The sequence below is a fragment of the Bombus affinis genome, chromosome 5, assembly GCF_024516045.1.
Source record: "Bombus affinis isolate iyBomAffi1 chromosome 5, iyBomAffi1.2, whole genome shotgun sequence".
NCBI lineage: Eukaryota > Metazoa > Arthropoda > Insecta > Hymenoptera > Apidae > Bombus > Bombus affinis.
Genome location: NC_066348.1, coordinates 7201366 through 7226657, shown reverse-complemented (window position 1 = coordinate 7226657; position 25292 = coordinate 7201366). Strand labels below are relative to the sequence as shown.

General features: G+C 32.0%; 1 protein-coding gene and 1 long non-coding RNA gene across 13 annotated transcripts in view; one reads left to right on the top strand and one right to left on the bottom strand.

Moving 5' to 3' along the window:
• Positions 1 to 25292, bottom strand: part of LOC126916312 (ecotropic viral integration site 5 ortholog) — a 30333-nt gene that overhangs the window by 4033 nt on the left and 1008 nt on the right. For 3 of the 10 annotated variants that reach the window (XR_007710524.1, XR_007710525.1, XM_050721996.1), the window contains exons 1-9: positions 12358 to 12505; positions 9909 to 10142; positions 8490 to 8753; positions 8064 to 8328; positions 7561 to 7923; positions 6688 to 7365; positions 6073 to 6555; positions 5878 to 5976; positions 1638 to 1793 (exon numbers count right to left, since the gene is read on the bottom strand). Coding sequence is in view for 6 of the 10 variants with exons in the window: in XM_050721996.1 (XP_050577953.1) it covers positions 1638 to 1793; positions 5878 to 5976; positions 6073 to 6555; positions 6688 to 7365; positions 7561 to 7923; positions 8064 to 8328; positions 8490 to 8753; positions 9909 to 10142; positions 12358 to 12422 (2607 nt within the window). In the remaining 4 variants the exon portion in view is untranslated. Of the gene's footprint in view, positions 1 to 90; positions 1794 to 3111; positions 3180 to 5877; positions 5977 to 6072; positions 6556 to 6687; positions 7366 to 7560; positions 7924 to 8063; positions 8329 to 8489; positions 8754 to 9908; positions 10143 to 12357; positions 12506 to 14210; positions 14317 to 14382; positions 14481 to 24279; positions 24527 to 25107; positions 25258 to 25292 lie in introns of those variants that run through there. The other 7 variants (XR_007710526.1, XR_007710527.1, XM_050721997.1 and 4 more) reach the window with 6 other exon arrangements.
• On the top strand, positions 1522 to 16845 carry LOC126916329 (uncharacterized). Of its 3 annotated transcripts, none has more exons than XR_007710530.1 (2): positions 1522 to 1642; positions 13468 to 16845. It is a non-coding gene; the product is annotated as an uncharacterized LOC126916329 (long non-coding RNA). The 3 variants fall into 3 exon arrangements; XR_007710532.1 differs by lacking the exon at positions 13468 to 16845 and adding an exon at positions 4813 to 5388; XR_007710531.1 differs by lacking the exon at positions 13468 to 16845 and adding an exon at positions 10570 to 11115 and having other exon boundaries at positions 1530 to 1642.

Here is a 25292-nt window from a genome sequence, read left to right as displayed (position 1 = left end):
TTTAAAGAACACCGATTCACCCTTCACCGATCAGCAGCTGCTTAGATCCAATTTTAACGAAATTACGAATCTTTTATAGCGCCTACTTACCCCTCTCTATCTAATCAAGATCATTTTTCTTTTCTAATCTTGTTTAATGTGAATGTTTGTGTATGTGTACATAATACTGTGAAAAAATCCCAAATTATCTACGTTACTGTTACTTTAGTTACTATAATAAAAAAAGTTTTATATATGTTATTATATGGAAACGAATTGTTCAATATTTTATTCAAGATGCTGCCTTTTCTGATTTACAAATTTTTTTTAAATTTTGCAATACATGCAGAACTCTGTTTCAAATACTATCAAATATTTATGGCATTATAAAAACATAATTCACGAATAAAATATTAATTTTTAATAATTAAATATTATTAATGACTTAAAAATATGAATTACTTAAAGATAGGTATTAACTCTCTAGGTATAACTATAGTATTAAAATAATGCCAACCATACATTCAATCACTTTTGGAAAGCAAAATGTAAAAACTAAGAAAATAACCTAAGATTTTTGCACAGTACTGTATTTTAATTGTGTGCGCAAGTTTTCCACTCAATAGTTGGACCGTTTGAAATTAACCTCGTGTCGTTTCTTTACTACTTTTAGCGTATTATAAATACGCGAATGTACGCGAGAAGAATACTGATGAATCCAAAGAGTATTTGGTATACTTTATTTACTGATATATGTTGTGTTTTGTTTTATTGTTTCGTTTTCCTATAATATTCTACAAACCGGAGTAATACGCTACTGCGACTTGTTAATGAGACTCTAAGTATTCCGTCGCATCAGAAAAAACGCGTTTTTTTTTTCTTTTTTTTTTTTATCAGTTTTCTTCTTTTTCCTTTTGACTCTTAGTCTTTCGTACAAGACTCCGATTCCCCCGTCGCCGGATTTCATTCTATTCAATATACAATTCCTTAAATGGAATTACATTTGGTTTAAATTACAAAAAATACACAGAATGCGTAATACGTATAAAAACATGTCGTTTATGTGTCACATAGTTATATTTAACCTATAATATTCGTCGATTGTAAGCAGACTTCGAAATGCAATGGACTGTCTATTATAAAAATTAATGGAATTAATTGAAGGTGGTTTCTGGTTTTGCGGAGACTCGTGATAAAATAATTAAAATTGCAAATGTTAATTGCTATGTTATTGGAACAAAATGTCTATGAGACATTGAGACACTCTAGACACCATTCTGTATTAAACGAACACATTTTATAAATAAATACTACTTCGAAGTCTGATTGCAACAAATGATCGATCCGGGTCAGATAATTTTATATTGCGTTATTAATGACCGCCAGATTACACCTATTTTAATTACTACTATGTCGTTAATACATCACGAGCTATAGTGATATTACACGTAAACTAAAAACATAATATCGCTATTATTCCTATGTGTTCTCGATTTATAATATTCTATATGTGTGTTATAACTCGTCGTATTCTCTCTACAGCGAAAGCATGATCATGAAACGTAAAAGGTCCCATCTGCTCTGGCATATGGAATACTTCTGTGTGTGTTCGAACGACAATTAGCTGCCTAATGTCTGGTATGCATGGAATTCTATACCTCTGGTGAGTTCTGTGTAGTTGCATTGATATGATCCTGTAAACAAATTCTGAGATCCCGCTCGTCCAGCTCGCTTTCAGTGTCAACACTGAAACTTCTTACATTTTGCCCACCATTGCCTGTCCAACGTTGCTTCCAGCTTTCTAGCCTCATGACCTGTGACACACATTTAACATGCAGTAATATTTGTAAATTTCATTGAGAGGGAGTTTTATGAGATTCTACAGATGTACATCATCATTTTTAAAAGGAATGTGCTTTATGCTTCCTTTTCTAAAAGTATTCCATTTGAGATGGTTCAACTACTTTCTAGTTTGTTAGGCAAATGCGCATTGTAGTTTCTAGTTTGTATGGTTTGGTATTCTGTTAATTATAACAATCACTCTGTTGAAAATTATTTCTAGGACAATTTTGTGAGATTACCATCTCTGGGTACTTTTTTTTTCACAAAATAATGTAATTTTTATAATGTATGCAGTCTTTATGAAATTTATTCAGATGTTTCTATTCTGGTCTTTTCAACTTTTTTACTTTTTGAAGTCTTTCACTCCATTTTTTAAGGCGATGAAAGTTGTCTAAAATCAGATGATGATGTGTTTTAAAAGTTGCAACAAATAAATATAAATGATTAAGATTACATGAACCAAATATGATTACCATGCATTTTATTTTTGTATGTTCAAAAATTCATTAAAAAAATGCAACAAAGAATAATAAAAAATTATCAAGTAGTTATTTTTACTAGAATTCTAAATGAAAATAATCTTATTCGATAGTGCATCTCTATGAATATAGCACAAATTTTTAACTGTTAAATTATCCTTAATATCCATTTCTTCTACTATATTTAATAAATTATTGATAGCATCAACTTTATGTTTCATATAAAGCACACAGAGTTGAAAATTGTGTGGAAAATTATAATGGACAGCATGCACTACTTAACACATTGATTAAGCAATGTGTTACATAAAGATATCTGTAATATTGCTCATAAATGTTCTTAAAGCACTTCACAAATGTCCTTCCTATTTCTTTCTACAGTAAAGAACTTTATTTACACTTGTGATAAATTAGTGAAAAAAATGAAAGTAAAGCAAGCAGACACTGATTACAATGTGCAAGTTGCAAGCATATATCAAACACAGTTAGTGAATTAAATCAGTGCTTTGTTAAATGTGCAATTGTAAGTCAGCACAAGAAAACAATGTAATGGGGAAGTATATGTGTATGTGTAGATGAATGAAAAGTTCAAGGAGATATTAGGACGAGATCGAAATTCATTTTAATGTTTTTCTGAGTCTCATAGCACTTTATTATAGACAAGGATAAATTATCCTGTAGTTTTAATATAGCATGTAATTATCTCATAAAATATATGTACAAAACTATATGGAAAGAAAATACAGTTTTTTGATATTGTACACATTGTCGTCATGCTACAAACATGAAATGGAAAGAAAATAATGCTTACGGATGGGTAAAGACTTACTCGAGCCAGCGCCAAGGCTCAGTCTCCGGGCTGGTGATTGGCGTAGGGAACTAAGGAGACAGAGATAACACAGCAATAGAGGGTTAGTTTTACAAGACCATTAATTTCTTTGTGTTAGTGGTTGGTACCTTTACACAATAAGAATTCCATTCATATTTATGTTCATATTAAAATCAAGTTCAATTGATACTATATCTTTCTACATGAATGATTGTTTTTGCTTGATATATCTTTTTAATAGCATATATTGCAATGCATTTCTGCTGAATGTCTAATTAAGAAAAGGTGTTAAAATAAATGAGATATCTTTGAAGGTGTATCTTCGAAATCATACTTTCTGCATGTTTTTTCCAATTAAAATTACTTGTAGAATTAGAACCAATTGTTACTCCGTGCTGTGCTAGCTCTCAATATCTAATACAATGTCCTTGAAGCACAATTAGTATTATAAATGGCAAGCTTGATTTATAATAGAGTGATTTTAATATGTGACTACACAAAACGCCTTAAATGTTAATGCTAAAACATTGAAAATTTGATACTTATATTTATTTTAATGTTGTAAAAAAATTCATAATAAATTTTAGATAGAATATATTTTTTAGTTTTAAAATCTTGTAATTAATTTATTGCAAATTTTCAATGTACAATACAATTAAAACATAAATATTTTATTCAAATACATACTTTATTATATTATGATGCCCTCAAAGATATAAATTTTAGTTTAGTTACGATGATGATTAGTTTATTTTCATAAATGCAAAAAATAACATTAAATGAGCGACTATCGTAACCACGATTAAGTTTAGAAGCGATTCGACATTTATTACTTATATTTTGCATTGCAGCAGAGACATAACAAGCTGTGAATGCACCTCAAAGCTTTTACATGTCAAGAATTTCTCCCATGACTTAAAAAATTCATACAAATTATGTGAACAGAAAATTCACACAAAATCAGGAGAGGATTAAAACAACCACAGATGTACTTTTGATGATGAAAGCACAATGAATTCTTAATGTGTACAGGTACCTTTGAAGGAACATGTTATCTGTTTAATATGAAAAATATGAAAAAAGCTATATTTTATCATAACAGTTAATTGTTAATTACAAATATGAAAAGTATGTGTCACATAGTTAGTATTCACTTGATTAATTTTGGAAATATTATAAAACGTTTATCTCGGCATTGATTAATTAATATCATAGTAAATAATGTTAATAAGATTTCATATTAATTTTAATATTACACCTACAAGCAAAAAGAAAAATATTCTGGAACGAAAATTGTAATTAAATTTTTTATAGCACATGATTTTATCAATAAAAAAAAGTTGTTTATCAGCGTGACGATTAGCATTACATTGCAGTAAGAGGTGCAATTTGGTGCATAATTTTGTGAGTCACAATAACATGAAAGCATAAATTACATCCTCGCTTATGTTATATATTATAACGATAGACGTAATATTGTGCACCCAACAAATACAATTGATTTTATATACATGTTTTTTCATATATCCTTCTTGTTGAAAGGATTTAGGATAATCAGTTAGAACATTATTAGAAACACATCAATCCTTTGTATCACATCTCAATCCTTTGTGATATGTGAATTAACAGTGCAACAGAAAAGAGCAACAATAGTGTTAAACCCCCATAAATATGAACTTCCAGATAGAGAAAAAATGTGTGTGTGAAAAACATGGGTACGTCACAAGATGGTGTTACAAAAAATGTGCATTGTCACAGATATGTAAACATGATCAAAAAAAAAAAATTGTCACAGTGAATTGTACAAAATTCTCACGAAAAAACTTTAGCCATGATTTTTAAGTATCATTAAAATTGATGATTTTATGTAGAAAAATCCTAGAAACAAAAAATTTAATAAAATATCATCTCTATGCAAATAAAGTTTATTATTTTATCACGTAGAAATATTAAAAATACTAAAATCAAAAATTATTTGTTAGAAATGTTAAATGTATCAATGATTCATGATGATGTATCACGACAACTGTATAGAATTTATGTATATGATTATATGAAAATAGACGAAAGGATTTAAATCGATGAAGTATGAAAACGGACGAACTGAAACAAGAAATCAAGATCCTATAACAAACTAACAACTCGAGTTACTTCTATATCCAAATGTACGATATGTTTTAATAGTTATGTAACTCTACAAGCTTTAAAATTTACTATGTTGCAGTCTAATAGCAAATTGAATAAAAATTAGACCTTAAACTACTGTAATAAGATCATAATTCTACGTCTTTATTAACTACCATCATTACTTCTACCATTGATACTTTGAACTTATAGTGTAGTTAATACGTTAAACAAAGAGATAAGATTCAATTTTAATCAAGGAAATTTAACGAGGATCATCGTCGATCATAAATATGTATAATAATTACACTTGTGCATAATTGAAAGCATTTGCAGCTATATTTTCAGTACTAAAATACTGTATGCTTCTTTGAGATTCACACGAATGGTTCTATTTTTAAATTAACATCGTTTAATGATAAATTTTATAGAAATAATAAAAATATCCTGAACAAATTGAGCAATACATGCAAAAAATATAATACTAAGGTTAAATTTGGATCTTGCTCTAAATAACATTTTAACAATGTTTCTTCCATTCACCTCTTACTGCAGTTTTTTTTTTCTTTTGTAATCAATGCTTTCATTAATGCAGCATGAATAAAGCAAAGAATTTTCACATACCTCAGCTTTTAATTCTGCAACTTTATCTTGCAATTCTCTGACTCTCTCACTGTCATCTAAATTATTTCTAAGCTCACCTTCCGCGTGCATCTCTTCATTCTGTAAAAAATAGGGATAATCCATATTTTCTATATCTGTATATAAATATTCATGTTGGAATCGTTAAAGAAATTAATACAAATAAAGAAATAGTACTTTTAATTCAAGAAGAGATATTTTCTGGGTGAGTTCAGCCACTTGCTGCGCATGCTCTGCATCACGTATCCTAGCCATCATAGCTTCATCCTTCATCTTAGACTCCAGATCGGAATATTTATGTTGTTGCTCCCGTAGTTTGGCAGTAAGTTCCTTCTCCCTAGCTAAGGCAGCCTCTAATTCCTCTTTAATTAATTTCCCTCCTTCGTCTTGTCGACGAAGTTGATTCGTGGCAACTTGCACTTGAGTTTCAAGCTCCATAACCTTAAGTCTAAGCTCCTTCACTTCTGTCAAAGCTTCCATCTCTCGAATTCTGGTTGTCATTAAATCCTCTTCGAACTTTTGCACTTCATGTCCTCGGTTCTCCCAAAACAAAAGTTTCTTCGGCGTGGAATCGCTTGCAGGTTGATTCTGAGCGGAACGATGTTCTTGCAGATGCCTTTGCCAGGCACTGCTCAATTCCACTACTCTTTGCCGAAGATCCTAACAAATTTCTTATATTATGATAAGTTTATTAAATATATAATACATACTTTACAAATATTTGAGAACCTTAAGCGATTCTTTATAAATATAGAAAATTCACAACTTTTAACGTGTAAAAAAATGAATTACCTTTAAAGAAAGATTAGCTTCTGCTTCTCTTAGTTTCACAGCAATCAGTTCTTCTTGTAAATGAGCAACAGAATTATCCGGCGTTGATTCACGCAACGTCTTTTTATCCTGTTCCAATTCTTGTATTCTTGCTCTAAGTTCCCTTATCGTTGCATCGTTCTCTGCTTCGTGTAGTCGAACTCTTACCAATTCCTCTTGCAAACACTGTATCATTTCCTCTTTTTGTGACAATGCTTCCTGCTTTGACAAAATTTCATCCAAAGAGGACTGTTTCGATGTCACATTTTCTTCTAGCAGAAGCGACAATGATCTTAGTTCTTCGTGAGCTTGCTCAAGCTGATGACTGGTTTCAAGATGCGTGTGTCGAAGAGCTGCTAATTCTCTTTGTACAACGAAAGCAGTTTCCTCCTCTTCTGCTCGAGAAACTTGACCTCTGACTAACCTATCTGCCAACTCCGCGGATTCAGCTTCCAGAAGTTCAGTTCTTTGCCTAAGTAACCTATTTTCGGCTCTAAGCCTACGAAGTTCAACCATCTCCTCTTGCTCTTTCATTTTCAGCACAGTATAATCTTTCTCGAGTTTCTTCATTCTTTTCGGATTTATTTTCATACCATAGGCAAGATTCATGAGACCATCAGGATCTTTTTCGCCTCTTCCAGGTAGCTGTTTCTGAAAGAACTACACGCGAAAAAACTGATAAATATTAATAAAATAAGAACAGTATTAACGTAAATCCACGTGTGGAGAAAACATTGTTTAATTATCAAGCCTGCGATACTTGACTTTTTTCTACGAATGAACGTAATATGTTCTATATCTTTTTAATGTTCTTATCTATGGGCAAAATGTTGGATTCTGATAATAAACAGTTACCTTCAACATGCCTTCCATGTCCAAGCTTAACAAATCTTCCTTGCCTAAATGCAACATGGCCAGTGCAACTTTGAAAATAATTTCCATGCCTTCGGACAGAAACACGTCAAAAATGCGGCAGGCCAGCGGTAGGCTGAGCGCTGTGGTAAAAAGCGTAAGAAACCAAGACGACGCGTACATTGACGTGTGAAAACCTTGAGCCGTAAAATGAGCGTGTAACTCGGGATGGGTGTCAGCAACTAAATGTTCTAGCTGATACATGCACACCCCTAATTCAGCCATACTCGGCTTGAACATGTCTCGCAAACGATACTCTTGCATAAGCGCTACCAGTACAGCGAAAGCTTCTTCTTCTGGCATTTGCTGTAACAAATTGATATACCTATTTAATTCTGATTGACTCAATAGAATTCATCCCATGTCCTCGTTTTTTTTTTTTTCTTTAAAATAATTATTCTTATTCTTTTATAGCTCTCTAATCCCGCTCAAATATTAAAGTGTACCTGCATAAGGAGTAATCCTACAATAAATCCCGAACCTTGACAGTATCCCACTTCACGATCATGAAGACTATACGCTTTCATAACGTTAAATAGACTCTCCTGACCAAGTCCGTCTTTCTCCTTAAAGAAATCATGCTCAGGATACGTTCTGGCTATATCCCTCCTGATTATCCTTTCGCATGCTGACGTAGCCTTGATATACTCAGCAAATTGCTTTTTCACAGGAGAGTCATGAGCACCACTTAATAGTTGCCAAACAATACCTCTGTAACGATGAACATGAATCAGTTTTCCACTCATTATAATATATTTTTATCTTATAATTTTACTTCTTATTGATTCTTATTAAATTTAGAAGAGTACGTAGATCATCCAAAGATACTAATGAACTTGATAAATTTAAGTTTTTGCTAAAGAGTTGATTACCTAAAATGATGAGGTATTCCTTGACGTACTAATTCTTTGACGAACTCTTTCCTCTTCTTCCAATGATAATCCCAATCAGCGACGATGTGACCCCATAGGGTCCACGTATTCTCTTCACCATCAGCTGAATTGTGGCGTCGGGGTGCGGCATCGCTGTTTCCTCCGCTGCCCCCCGACGCCACGGACACCTGAGATGTGTCGGAACCTTTTCTACTGTGATTGCTTTGGAGCGAGTTCAACGACTTTGCATCCGATTCGATAAGCCTGTTATTAATTACATCAAACTCTTTAGACATGTACTTCACATTAATGCAATCTCGTTAAAACACTATTGAGTGGTAACATATGAGATATCTGATCATCTTGGTTGAAATAAAAATAAATATGAAATAAATTCATCTTTATTAGTAACAGTGGATGAATTAGATATAAATCAAATATGTTGATCAATTAGATTTCAATTTTAGTTAAATACAATTATCTAGCTAAATTCAATTAACTTGAATTTTTAAATCCAATTAACTTCGGACATTCATAACAATTACTTATAAATATAGATATATAATGGACTAATACGATCAAGTGATGCTATAAAGTTTAAAGTTCTTTTTACTAACAAATGCCAGTTCTTTGTATAATTACTCTCAGCTAATAGAACATTACAGATAGTTAGTGTCATACAAAATTATATTTTCATATGTTACAACCCAAGACTATAATAAATATCCTAATTAATGCAAGAGTATATATATTCTTTTCTAAACGTGTGCTTAGTATCAGTTGAAATATAAAAGTATAAGATAAACATAACTGCCAAATTAATACAGAAACAGACTATTCATAATAATTAAAAGATTTCATATTAACGTGAATTCAATATCTATTTGTATTCACCTATTATCGAGTTAAATAGAAACGTACAACATTTCTTCTTTTCTAAATGCAATGATGCGCGATTGAAAAGCTAGAAATTTAGGAGAGACTGTTAATATATTCAGAGTAGCAACAAATATCTGTCTTTCCATTCACGTAAACCACTTTTTGCTTAAAAGTGTTTTTATTCACCTATCGTTGAATCGAATAGAAACGCATACAATATATTTCCTCTTCTAGATTTACTAATGAATTGGAAGCTTAGAAAAAATCTAGAGTTTAGTATATTCTATTGTATTCAGAACAGCGCCAAGTATTTATTTTTCGATTTACATAAGCTATCTTTTATGTAGAAATGTTTCGATTCATCCCATTCAAGTTACACCTTCTCTCATTCACAATCAACTGATCGTGTATGGAATGATATTGAGTCACGTAACACAACATAATTGAACGTGTAAGCGGCAATGTATACGCAGTATCTAAAGCACGATTCGTTTGCACATGCAATGTCGATGTTGAACGTTAGTCAGCGCGACGATTCACCTATTGGCTTCCTCCAGCTTAGCTAATAGAGCCAGTTCGTCGGTGGGTATTTCCTGCGACGAGTTTATCCTCTCTTCCTCAGATGAGATCGGTGGTGTGCTCGGAAGTATCTTGCTGGCCTGATTGTTGTTCTGACCCGGCTGGTGTATCGTGGTGCATAAACACAACACACTCATCACCTGCGGTCCATAACGTGATAATCCTAATTGTCCGGCTGCCTGCTTCTCTTGACCCCTGTAAGATGATCATTGTTTCGTGTCAGCATGTAAAGTGACATAACAAAAATGTTATACATGTGCATACCTTCCACAGGCCAGTTACTGTTATCATTCTAGGCCTGTTCTTTTGGAATATCATCAAAAAATATTATGACTTTATTCGTAAACTACCAATGTTTAGGCATTTATGAAGAATTATAAATGATTATATACGCAAAGCATATGCAAAGAAGTATGAATAAATAAAAATTTAGGTTCGCACAGGTGTGAATTTATAATACATCCATAGTCTATTTATTATTAATGTGATTGTTAAAGTTTGATGGAAATTTTGTATTACAAATACCAACAAAATATTATTCTATACCTTGAACGATGTAATAATGATACATGATAAAACTTATATTTATTAATTTAGTTATATATAATTGAGTTGTTTTTAGGATTAAACGAAATTGTCGCCTCATCGTTTAAATCATCCGCTGTTATGTTCCTCATTGGGAAGTGACAAAATTTTGTTTCTAATACAAAAATATGTACATGTTACTATTAACTGTGGCTTAAATGAAATAGACGTACATAAAAAATAAATAAATGCAATGTCTATATAAGGAACAGAATATTACAGACAATACTCTATTTATTTAATTGAAAAAGATTTTTTGAGAACATTTCAATATATCAAGTATACTTACGCGTATACTGAACTTCGAAGTAATGATATGATAAACCTTGGTGTACGTACATATCTGTTTCTGTTCCTGCTTATACACATACGAATGTCCTGGTTTATTATCTACTATTCTACCGGTTTATTATCGTGACAAGTTGTTGGTATCTATCGGTTTATCGATTTTCGTCTCTCTACATATTACAGAAGCACATAACTTAAAGCACATACATCTATAAATCTACAAATCGGTTTTCTCAAAAACGAAACCTTACTTGAAGAAATTTTACCTTTCATTTCCGATTTACATATATATATATATATATAAAGAAAAGATACGATTATTATAAAAGATACTATATTATCATTCACAGTTAATCTGAATTAATTAACAATTTCTACATTTTAATTTTATTCCTTAACATTACCGTTAGCCACTTTGCTTTTCTCTTATTTGCGCTTAATAAGGCACAACATGGAGTTAGGCGCGAAAATTATAGTCGAAAAAGAAAAGCGTGTAATTCGAAATACTATTTTCTATTTTGGCATAATTATTCGTCTACGCAGTTAGAGAGATCGTCGATAAATCGTACGGTATACACCTCTCACCTTTTCGACGTGGAAATTAATGAACAAAAAAAAGGATGAAAAGGAAAAGTGTGAAAACATCTCGTTAACGAGTCGGCCTTAACATCGATTTTATATTTTCTTGTATTAATCGTTCGTCGTTAAATAAAATATCGTTTCATGCAAGATCAATGAGGTTCAAGTAGCGACGAATGGATTTCATAGGCGTCCAATTAAAACTCCAACTCGTGCGCTCCTCAACTCCTTATTTTACGTATTTGTTATACGCGTATGTTTGAATATGGACAAATAGCGTTTTCAAGCAATTTATATGAAACGTAACAACAAGACAGATGATTTGCATTGCTAATCTTTAGCAAGGAAAATAAATTACTTTATAAATTGATACAATATTATGTCATTGTTTGGAAAAAAAAAGAGAACATCCGGCAATGTAAAAAATATTCCGTGTTTCGCAATTAATGTTTGTATTCATATTATGCTTTTCGTCGTTATTTATTTATTATACGCTATGTATCATAATTATAAAAACATCCTAACATTTTTCATTCTTACGTAGCTATAAGATACAAGATACAGTAATGAAGATTATACATAATCAAGCTTATACACGTTATCGTTACAATTTTATTTCAATGTATCCCGAGCATAATAAAATTCCAATAACAATTTATAATTGTCGTTCATCGTTATTAGATTGCTCGAGTCGGTTTGAAATTTTAATTACAAGTTTTTAGCTCGCATCAAATATTTTCAACGACTCAACCTCGTCCATAATCTAAAGAATGTTATTGAAATATTTTGCGAGAAGGATTAGACAATTCAAATTTTAAATTAAAACACCATTTCTCTGAATTTCGCGTTTTATCTCTAACGTATCTACGTAACAAGCATTATATATGTTTCATCTATGTTCTCTTTTTGAACGCAGTCCAACGTTCATTAAGAACTTCAATTAATGCGATCGTTCTACCTTTTCGTTGTTTTATTTCGTGTCCATCGCGCCGCCGCTGGTGCCAGCAAACCACGAAGAACCATCGAGAAATTTTCTCGTCTCCCTCACTCGCGCAACTTTCGATCGAAAAATCGACTTTTAGACACGCCACCTTCGATTTACCAAATTACTTTCCATCTTTCCGCGAAACGTTCGTCGCAGCGCACGATTTTCCAACTATTTCCCCCGGAACCACGTTACTCGCATTGTTCAGAAGCATCTTTTTCTTGGAATAACTTTCTGCCCGAGTAGGTCGGCGAATTTCTACGGGAAAACATTTATTCTACGTACTTTTCGACGTTAATTAAGATAAACCTTTCTCGGTTTACCGGAAGATCTTTCAAATTGAATTATATATTAGCAATTTCGCTTGAAATGTAATCGCAACAGCAACACCTACCAAGATAACGGGAAAAATAATTATTGTGAAAATGTATCAAAATCAGCGGAGTTTTGCAAATTCGCAAAACAATGGAACTCGATAAGATTAAGAGACTTATTTTTCTAAATAAAGGCAGTGTAAAATTCATGTGAAAATTCCGCGAACGAAAGTTTCTACGATTAGATTGAAACCGTAGAAAATTGCCAGAATACGAGAAATTAAACTTTCTTTTAAATTTCCTCCATTACTTTCCATCCTAGATAAAACGAATGCATTTTACTTGGAATCTGCAGAGCAATCCTACGAAATGACTCATGCAGCTGTCTAACGTTAATATGCTTCGCAACTTTATCCTTGAGACCGAAGTTTCTCTAGTCGATCGAAGAGTTTCACGGTTCCTTTCCCAACCAGGAAATCCTTTAGCTATTCCTACCAAACATTCGAATTAATTTTCCTTGAAATATTCCCCGCTTTGGCTACCATAATTTATATCTCCGCTACTCGTTATTACCTACAATATCGTTCATGTTCGTTCGACAACTTCTCTTAGAATAACTGCAATTAATTTTTCAAATTTCAACTATCACAATCCATATGCTTGCTCGTCTTTATTACTCGCAGCTTTCTTCGTGTACATTTATCGCTCAATATCTTTTCTAAAAATGACTGAAATTCACGTTTAAACTTTCGTGCGTCGAATTTTCCAGTCGAGTTCGAAGCGAGCAGACGCGCGCGAACGACAAAAGGTCAAGAAGAAAGCCGAGCAATTAGCGCGTGCGAATGAATTAGCGAACAAATGCAACGCGAGAAACACTCCTGGCAATATGCCATACATCGGCTGCGAGATGGGATAATACGTGTTTCTCGGTATTCTGAATTACCGTGGAATTTCAAGCGTGTACGAACATCTGCGCAAGCAGCAACCATATCGTCTAAATACTTCAAATGATCGCTCGACGGTCGATTGGAAACCGTATTACTAAATTAAATCGCATTGTACAATAAGTACGTCTCCATGGTAAATTTTGGACTGAAAGATAAACAATTGTACAACAAATAGTACTAAATTAAATACGTGCTTGATCATCTATCAAGTATATATCGATTTAAGTAAATGTACGGTGGATTGTCACAGGACACGATAAATAAATCTAACATATTGACACACTCTTCTCCACATTTTGTTGGGGGAAAATATTTTCACTCGCGTGACTCGTACAGTGTAAATTAAACTGATAATATTACGAGTAAAAATAAATAATCAATCTAACAAAGTAGGAAATTAAAGTTAAGTATTCTCAATGAGATTTAATAATAATGGTAGCCGATTGAATTTTCCTTTTATATAATTTTCTGAACATTATTTATGAGTTCTATGTATTGTACTAGGTCATCCCATAAGTTCGTGCCGTTTTTCGAGCGGCTATATATCTTAAGATTGTTTACATACCTTTCAGTTTCATGAAAAAAATGTAATCCCCCTCTCGTTGTACAACTTCTTCCCATTCTTCTGGCAGGGCCATTGTTCCGTCTCGATAGAAGTTCTCTCGTCTTTTCTTTAAAATATGAAACGTATAGACAAAAGTCGGCACGAACTTATGGGATGACCTAATACTATTTACCTATTAGTCAGTAGTTTTGATTTATAGAAGTAAAAGTGATCTCGGACGATCGTTAAATTTGTCATTCGATCAATAATCGTTGTATTTCAGGGTTCTCGATGAAAATGCAGTTTGTCAATAGATACTGACGATACATAGTGATCCTCTTAGTGAAGAACCTTGAAAATACATATTGGTAGTCCGAGGATACGTTAAAACGTGTCAGAAATAGAGAGCAGAAAAGAGAATTGACTATTTTTTTTTTCTTTTCGAATAGGTAGAAACATTCTTCTATTTTTGTTTTTTTTTTTTTTTTTTTCATGCTTTCCTAAAGAGGTAAGTGAACACTGAGTCATTTATCGGAAGTGTAGTAGCACACAAACGGCTGCTTTCATATGCTAATGAGAAGGAAGTCCAATATGTTTTCATATCTTACATTGAAATTAACGCAAATTAGAATGACGGATCGCGTAGAATTCATTACAGAACGTTACCACCAACGCCGTCTATTCTTCCTCTTAATTACTTTATTTGCTACAAATTCCACGTAATTACATTCGAACGCGTCACCATTCCGAATAAATATTATTCCGATTAAGTATTACTTTAATCGTGTTAATTTTAATATCTCTAAAAATTCCCATATTTATTATTCTCGCGCAGCTCTTACGATATTGAAAGTTTAAATAGATAAAGAGAACAGTGTACGTAAACGCGTTGCATTCTTCAGGTTGCTTTCATTTTCAACTTATTTTATCGCAAATCCGCTAATTTACCTCGCGTCGTAAACGCCTTGTAATATAAAAAATCAAATAAAGTAGAATTCGTTGAAATTTCCCAATAAATGTGCCGAATAACGGTCCTGTATAATATATTTACAATAACAAATCAATGAAAAATTAACGAGTAATGAATATAAACACTGAGAAATATCAAGGAATTTAAAACTATTTGCACAATTCGTGCCACTATTCCATGATCACTGATATATTTGTAACTCGCTTGTAGGGATTTCTTTACCGTTATAATGTAAAAATTGTTCGTTAAATTAATTCTAAACTGTCTGAGAATAGAACCAAGGTAAAATCGCGTGATCACCGACCCATGGTTCCCACCCACGTTCCGTTTCGTTTTCACTCGCAAAAGTGTAACAACTAATTGTAGGTGTGACAGAACTTTTTGATCGCATATCTGAATATCTCACGTTCTACATTCGTGTTAGAGACACATAATATCCAGCTGTGTAGGTACGACAAGTGTCTCCGATAATGTATATTGTTGGTAATTATTCAAAAGATAGCGATTTTCAGTATACAGCATGGTAGTAAGCTTATCGTTAATAACAATATTTGCTCAAGCCGTATCACACATATTTGGTATTGTAGTACACACGTATGTATATTGATAAGAGAACGAATATTTTATTCGAAGAAATGGTCACGAAACTGGAATTTAATCACAAGGAAAAGAAGAAGACGCGTTTACAGCAACATTGTATAATTTCGTTTGAACATCTAGATTTAATTAATAACGCATTTACCATCGCAATATATCGAAATAAAGAGAAATATACATGTTCGTGAATGTATATTAATATTTGCTATTAATACCGAATTTATTATAATTTTAACGTTAATATTAGCAACGAAATTTAACGTAGATCTATCTTTCTCGTTGCTTCCTCTCTTCGAAATATTCCAAAATTTTTCGACCAGCACGTGTGCTACGTATAAATAGTTTTTGCAAAAGAAAGTTTGAATAGTATTTATAAAAATAGTTTCTACAAGAAAAGTATATGGAAGTATATGAAACTATAAGGAAGTATTATTTTTAAGAATCATCAGGGACATAAGCATATTTCGTTCACGATAGCATCTTAATGAAAATGGATGCTTTAAAGTGCAGAAAGGGCTAAGCCATAGGAAAAGCTATGTGTACGTTACAGTTGTACTGCGAGCTGTGCGATTAACAAGACACAATTTATATCAGACATTAGATGATCGATTGCGTTTTACTTTGTTAAACGACCCGACAATGTAGACCTAGTGTAAAGATTCTTCGTGTTTTATATACGGTACGTATAGAGCTCTGCAGTCACTTTTCTGCTCGATATACAATGGAATAAAATAACGAGTCGAATATACCGTAGAATCTACGAAGAAATCGTTTGTAACGAAAAAAACCTGTTTAGAATCGCTTCTATATACTCGCTGTATATATCGCGGTGATGCGACTTTTATAAATATCGAGGCTCGATGATGCTCGTAGTTACCAGCCTTTTTATCGACTCAAATTGTTCGAAAAGTCAGTGTTCAAGTAGTACGATAAAATGTACAATTTTTAGATCAATTAAAAATATTATTTTTAGTGTCTTAATCGCGACATGAAGAACTGTATTCTTTCAGAAATATGAAAGAAACTTTGATTAATAAGAAAGAAAGGAAAGATAAAATCTCAATCATCGAAGACGAAGCAAACGTAAAACGTTCTGTTATTTCATCCCCAATACACCCTTCCTTCCAATCTTCAACCACTTTCTATCCATTATGTCGTACGTTGATATATCCCCTAACTCCAAATAAAAGCAGCAGTAGTACATTAACCTAACGAGCATATAATCGTCGAAGGAACGATTACGTAAACTCTAAGATTCCACAGAAACGATCTCGTAGGGTTTCGTTAAATTCAATCCGTCTTCCACCTCAATAAAAGCAAACTTAAACTCCTCCGTTCTAAACTCTGCCTTTACTAATCTATTACACATACACGAGCGTAGAATACTCTTAAATTTCTATACTCTTTCTCTCTAAACAACAATTCTAATACGTTGCTGTAACAAGCATAGAATTATCTAAAGTAGGATTACGTAAATTCTAAAATCTCCTCTGTGAATTACTTTCTAAGTCTTCAGCCGATTTAATCTCAGTAATCCCAAAGAAACTCTTCCATCAAGTCATTCGCAAATTTCCATTCCTTTCCGATCAAACCAATTCTGATCTATTATTATACCAACACCCTTTATATCCCTTAATTCAATTCTAAAGCAGAATCCTTGCGCGAGATACCTGAAGATGGTTATTCTACGTTTTCCATTTGTTTCTACACGGCGAAATCACCTCTTTTCCTATTACAGCACGATTTCCGAGTCACCATGTATACAATCGTCTAAAACACGATTACGTAAACTCGAGAACTCGCTCCCCTTTAAAACGTCCCCTTTAAGACAACCGTCGTCTTTTTCCTTTGTCTTCTATCCTCCTATAATAAGATACAATACCATTTGAAACAAAGGAGAGGAAAAAATACGTATTAATACGTTGACTGCCACGGTGGCCATCGGTGACCCACGTTACTAAATTCTTTAGAATAATTAAGATAAGACATTTCACAGACTAATCAATCGCCAGCAACGTAAATTACTCGAATAACATTATCGGAAAGAAGCGGACGATATAGTATTTTCGAAAAATGAAATATTATCGCCAAATGTATCAATGGCTTATTGCACAAAAGTCGTACGTCTACTTTTTGTGAAATTTGAATTTTTCTACGTAACAAATAATTCTTCACTGTTTCATTGCGTCGTACAAAAATCACATTTACATCTATCTCGCAAATTTCTCAAAAATAATCTTTCTATTTATTGTACTTATATGTATATATATATACAGAGAGAGAGAAAGAGAGAGAGAGAGAGAGATTTTCAAGAGCCATGATCCTGAACCGTAATATGACCTTTGTCATTTTACGTTCCTAGAAGGGATCAATGAACAATTTGCCGACCAATTTTACGGCAACATTGATAAAGACGAATACAATGCGGAAAGAGCGTTATTCATTTAATTATAAAATACCATCGAATTTGTAAAACTGTATTTTCTCGAAAACGGTAAAATCGAACGTACATTATTTGTAGAGTAAACCATCGACATTTCAATCAGTCGCCGCTGCCAGCACAGAATATATGAAATTCGCACGACAGTCAACGTGTTGATAACGAAATAACAAAGAGAGTAATCGGAATGAAATAAACCAAAATCGTTCACTGCGACGAAACGATCGTACACGTCTAACCAGAAAAGACGAGGATCGAGATCAAGTGGCGTGACAGGTGTGGACGATTGCCTTAACCGGTATACGGTAATATCACGATATCACACAGAGATAACGATTGGTCTCGAATGCAGTCGAGGCACGATTGTCCGACAAGGGGCGCCGGTTAATTGGCCAATCGATGGTGATTTTATCTCGTTCCCTTTTCCGATCAAACTGGCACAGTAGGATCGCTAAACACGTACTGGAAACGTATACGAAATGGTTTGAGGGTCGATGGAGCCCGCGCAGGCCAGGATGCTTCACATGCGCACCGACCTCTCTTTCTTCTTTCGTAACGAGAAAGTAAATAAAAGGACCTACGTGATTCCGCCGACGGAACGACAGCAAATTTTCTTTAGAAATATTACGAAGAAATGTGATATTGATTTGATGTTTATGTTGATTTTTCAGGGACAAAGCGAGCCATTGGATCAGTCGAGATAATTAATCCTTCAGTTAAGTTACTTATTCCGTTAATTCCCAACTAAATTAAGTTATTTTATTTAAGTATTTATTCTGTTGATTGTTCGGTTGAGTTCAAAATTCATCTCACCATAGATTTACTTCCATTTTTATTTTATTTATTTGTCTGTAGCTTGGACTCAGAAATTTACGAATTAATGAAACATTACAAGAAGATCGTTCGCTTCTTGTTTCTTATATTATATCACTATTATATTAATTAGATCTTTCGATAAACTTATATACGGTGTAAATTTCGTCCGTGGTTTTGTACAGAAAAATCTGTCTTCGAATAAATTATGAAGATCACACTCGATTGGTTAACGATTAAGGTAGATGCAAATTGGGACAAATTAAAGTTTTGACGAATTCAATACGTCGATGTAATCAAATATGTTTATAGATTTTTATAGCGCTACGCACTGCAGTTTTCGGATGTTTCATTCGTCGGAACGCCAGTTCGTCCGAATATGCAAATACGCGTCTACTATAACCATAGTCCGATCTCAATTTTCGTGATGTGCGACGCTATGGTCGAGGTATTTCACGAAACGGCGTCGTTCAGATGCTTACGATATTTTATACGATATTATGGTTCCATAAAGGCTCTAAGACAAGAATATGATAAGTCACATTTTTTATTTTTTATAGACGAACAGTTTTGAAATTCAGACCGATAAATAAAAATGTTACAATTCCTCAGATCCCAGATGTGCGAAGCAAACATATTAAAGTGGAGGATAAAACGATGAAAACTAAAATTTAGATATTGTAGGCTTTTTCAATGAAGACTGAAGAGTGACTGACATATGGGAGAAATTAATCAGAAACGTCGTATCGGTAAATGAGAAGGATATTAAATCGCGATGATTAGTGGAATTATTGAAATATTGGAAAATATATATAAGGTATTAAGAAAATATAAGAATATTAAAATATTGATAGAAGTATATCATTCTTTATTATAAGAAATTAAAGACTATTGCAAGACTTCAAAAACCTGTATTGAATAATGAGAATAGATTAGCGATATTATCAATATTATATTATAATACAGAATCGAAAATAATGCCCGATCAGCTGGAGAAAAACGAAAGAAAGATAGTGTCCTCTTCTTAAAACATTTATCGGCCGAAATATTTATTCTCATTGATATTCTATTTTAAATTTCGACGAAAAATCAAATAACTGGTCAATAACCTCTGATACGCAAATTTAATGAAACGCTCTTCACCAAGCGAGATCAGATAGAAAATTCTTCCGGACGATAAACACAGTAACTTTAACTAAATTACATATTCGTTGAATTTATTTGTGTAATGGACTTCTGTAATGTATCTATTATTCTAATAACTTTTTTATCATTATTCTACATTATTCTATTTCTTCTTAATTTGACAGTAACTTAGTTTATTTACATTTTTAAATAATATTGCATTTCTGCAGCCTTTACATGTTATCTATTGCTTAATGAATGAATAAAAATACCATGTATAAATATATAATAAATATGTCGTACAATATTTGTTTCATTTTAATTGCTATTTCGTCGATACCGAGGAGAATAAATATATTTTACAAAAATAAGTTACAGTCACAGTTTATATAAATTATAGCGAATGTTGTTAAAGTTTATAGGAAAGGAGATATAGATATAGAGGTTCTCTTAACTTTCTCGTTCCACAATTGGAGTTCCAATTAATAACAAAAACATACGTTTCGCGCATAGCAGGTTCTGTTTTGTAACGAGGCAAAATTGATTGGTTTTATTGTAGAACCGATAAATTAGTCCTGTGTATAACTATAGTAAACTCGTTTATTTATACAATTGGTATCTTTTAAATAGAACTTCGCGAGAAACTTCAATGAGAAAACAATGACCAGCATTATAAAAAATAAATCTATATATAAAAAATCCTTTCATTTCCTTACTTGTAAAATTTTCAATGAAAAACTCAACTAAACTAAACAGTAAGTTCATCATTCATGAAAAAATCCAATGAGGATTTACTAACTTTGTAAACATTTAGGTTTATGTATCTATAAAAAAAATCCTTTGTTTTTATAATTTGAAAATTCCCAATAAAATTCCAACAAATTATGTTGATTACTCTTTTCTTGATAACAGACTGCTACACATTTTTCTAATGGAAAAAGTTATATCACCTGATACGTTGAAAAATATATATACGTAATTATATAACTATAATTTATTTGTCATTGCGTAACTGCAATTAAATTTCTTGCCGTATTCTAGACTAATATCAGAAATTATTTCTTGAAACAAGAATTAGTCCTAAGACGGTTGAGAAGAAAAAAGAAACGCGATAAAATATCTCAGCGAGCTGGATCCAAAATGGAATCGTAGAAAAAGCGCGTATCAGCTCGCGCAAGGAACAATTACACGCGGAAAAAAGCAACGAACCTTTCACCGGTCTCTGTTTACCGAAACAAATTCGTTACGTTGGCTGCACTGGTTCACAAAACTATCTAAATACATGTAGAAATTTTTTATCAGTATATTATGTGTGTTAAATAAAATATTCGCATTGTAATCAGACGGGACTATTACCATTGGTAATATTTGGAACTAATTTGAAAATATATAAAAACGAAATATTTAATACTAGTTTACTTATATATATATTTCGCAAATACTACAAAAATATTTAAACAGTTTATCCATTATGTTAACAAGCCTCGATATTCAATGGACTATCTGTAACGCTTATTATATGTTCAAGATCGTTATTCATGTTGTATAGAAACTTTTTGTGAAATATATGTACATTTTCAGACTGGTTTCAAATTTTACCAATATAATCATGGCGGTCGTGTCTCATTACAGCGATAATGGAATTTTTTAATGTTTTGCATAATACATACAATATACAGAATGGCCCAAATTTATGGTAATTTATGGTGCAAATGGGATCAGGGAGATTCTGTGACTCAAAATAAGACGAAAATAAAAAGTAACAAAATTATGTTGGAGGTTTCGTTTTTGAGAAAATCAACTTTGAAAATTTGTGAGATATACGTGAATTTTACCAATTCTCAATTGGGCATGAATGAATAATTTACAAGAAGTTATTCGAAATGTGAAAATAAGTCGAAAATGAAGAATAAAATTCTATCGTTTAAGGTCTCGTTTTGAAGAAAATAAAATTTGAATATGTTAGTTAAAAACTAGCCGGCTACACGCGTACTAGACAAATTCTCAAACTTAATTTTCTCAAAAACAAAGCCTCCAACACAATTCTTGTTGTTTTTGATCTTCTTATTTTGTCTTATTTTGAGGCATGAAATCTTCCTGACTCCATTTGTACTATGAATTATGAATCACCCTGTATAAGTTTTCTATCATAAGTTTTCAAATACTTTCATAAACCACTGTATTCTGGAGTGTTCGATCTGCGCTCAACGCATTACATCGGATCTTCATGCTCCTTACAATATGTTTTCCTAATTGTTCCGTAACGATGAATGACGGATCGCTTTACCGTTACGGTTACACAACGTATACGCGGTTGTATACGTGGAAAGCAATCGTCCAAATGCATGTGCAAACAAAGCGACCGGGAAACGCGCGGGGGGAAGGAAGAAAGCACACTCGTTGCACACCATGGAATGCGATGATTTGAAAAAAAGAATTCTTTCGCACGGTTTCAGCAATCAAATTCCAATGAGAATGCACTGGTATGGATAAAATGTGATGAAGCTTAATGAAAAAAGTTTCCTCAAAATAAAGGGAGAAACAGTCTGAAAAACTTATTTTCACTTTAAATTTGGTAGACGTCGGTCTATAATAAATTTTTTTAAATGAACTCTGTTATCGTTAGATTGGGCAATTAAAAGAAAATTATTTTATCTTACAATGATTCTCACACTCTTTGATTTTGATCATTTGCATATGTTTATGCAAATTTTTATAAATACAATTAAAGGAATAAAGCCTAAATAAAGATTTGTTTTATTCTATAAATGTTGTAATGAATACTTTAGTTTGGGTATCTTGTATATTCATGTACAATATGTGCATTCTGTCCAATTTTATACATTCAAAATTCCCATAAATGCATGAACAGCTGCAGTCTAGTCACACGTATTTTTGCTTTCCACATGATTGCAGAGGTTTATTGAGTGGTTCCCACTAAGTGACTACAAAAGGTATTTATGCATAGCCCTATTTTCCAACGAAGCATTTATCGATCAGGTTCTTCATTCCATTTCCTGTCAAATATATAAAGTATACAAATATGTAAAGTTCCTTACAATTAGATCATTTATAATTAGTCCATTCACTGGAAATTTGAAAATACAAGGATATATAGAATACACATAATATATGAAAATGTATGAATTATTCAATGTGAAATACTTATTCTAATATTTAATAGTTAAAACATACATCTATTTAAGTTACATTTTTTTAATTAAGTTCATAGAAATATGAAAATATAAATATATGATCTGATATTTGTTTGATAACAAACAAGTTTAAACGTAAATTGAAATTATGTTAATAAAATAATAGTTCTTAGTATTTTATATTAAAGATTCATCTAAAGTCTAAAGGATAAATTCATCTATCACATAAAATTTTAAGAATTGAGTTGACTTATATAATATTTAATGGATATTTACATAAATTTATAGTTTTGTGAACAGAAGTAACAAAATGGAACATAAGTAGAAACTGATTTCATTCTTCAAATATTTTACTCTGGATATATAATAATAAATTCTATATGACATGTAAATAACATGTAAATGCATAACATATAAATTTTACATAATTTTGCACATTTAGCACATCCGCAGTATAACAATGTTTAATTACAATCTTATTAAAAAATAACGACTGTGCATTATTTTGTTACTTCAATCCTAATATAATCTAAAAAAACAACTTCCAACATCCATTTATTATTTAAAAGCGTCCTTATATCTTTGAATTAATTATTAACCACATCATCTCAGTGTAGTTCTATCATAATTTATTTTAGGAAAAATGAAAATAGAAAATACGAAATGTACTCTCATTGACTTGAAACTCATTTCAAACCAGAAGAAATAAATATTTCCAACGTGACATCATTAAACGTTACTCCACATATAGTTTATTCACATCGTGCCGCTTTTCACGCAGACGAAACGTAAATCGATAATAAAGTGGCGAGAATCAGATAACAGAAATATAAATAACGATGAATTGGTAACAGGTGCCTAACAATACGACTACGAGAGAGGAAAACTGTCAGAGTGGCACTTGTCCATATTAACAAACTGTCAGGCGAAACGAAATCGACGACGACCATCTGTTTCTGATATCCGTTAAAATTATCGTAAAGCACATACCTTACGTGTGATTAATATTCCATATGCTTCTTATGAAACAAATCACGCACTAAGAAAATTATGTTTCGTGTCAGCAAAAACGTATATAATGCTACTCTGAAGCTGAGGAACACATACGCGGCTGTCACCACTTAAAATTGTCATCACGATAGATTCGTTCGTTTACACTGCTGCCAACGTTTCAAATGTTATAATCTGGCAATGGTAAACGTTGCGTATCCGTCTTGATACACCACGAACGTAGGCGGGAATCTGTTTAATATTTCTGCCGCGAATTTCAAACATCATAAAATTCTAATATTTTAGTTCGTATGATTATAATTTTATCTAACATCATGTTATGTGTTATGTATAATACGCTCGTTTTTAATTGAAAATTTTTTTCGTAATTGTTTATTATTAATCAATATTTAAATAATCTTTTGTTTATTTGTGATAAAACCTTTAAAATGATAAGACTATAAAATTAATTAGAAATTTAAAAATCGTTTTATTAAATTAGTTTTAATTAATGTTATTTAAATAAATCCAAGTTTAGAAGTTAAAGAAAATTATTTATCTTAAGTTTAAAGATAGAAAATTGATCAATAATGAAGATTTTTGTTTAAACCAAAAGAACACGCAATGACTACGCATAGAGAATTCGTGATCGAAATGTAGCAAAATATAAAAGTTATTTCAAACTTCAATTTCTTGTGTAAATATAATAAAAATTGAATGAATCTATGTTGTTCATTGTTAACAAACTATATAATTGTTTATTACACTACATATTAGTTGGATACCAATATGTGAATCAGTTAAAAAGCAATATAAACGTATACGTACGCTCATCTTTGTTAAAATAAATCAAACGATATCAAATGTTTTGCATCGAATATCATCAAATTACATCCTCCACACTGAATCATCCTTAATTGCGACAATGTCCGTATGTTTCTTATCCTTTCGAAGCCATTTTCGTACTCAACAAACGACCTGTATAAAACGTAATCAAAAATTTAGAATTAATG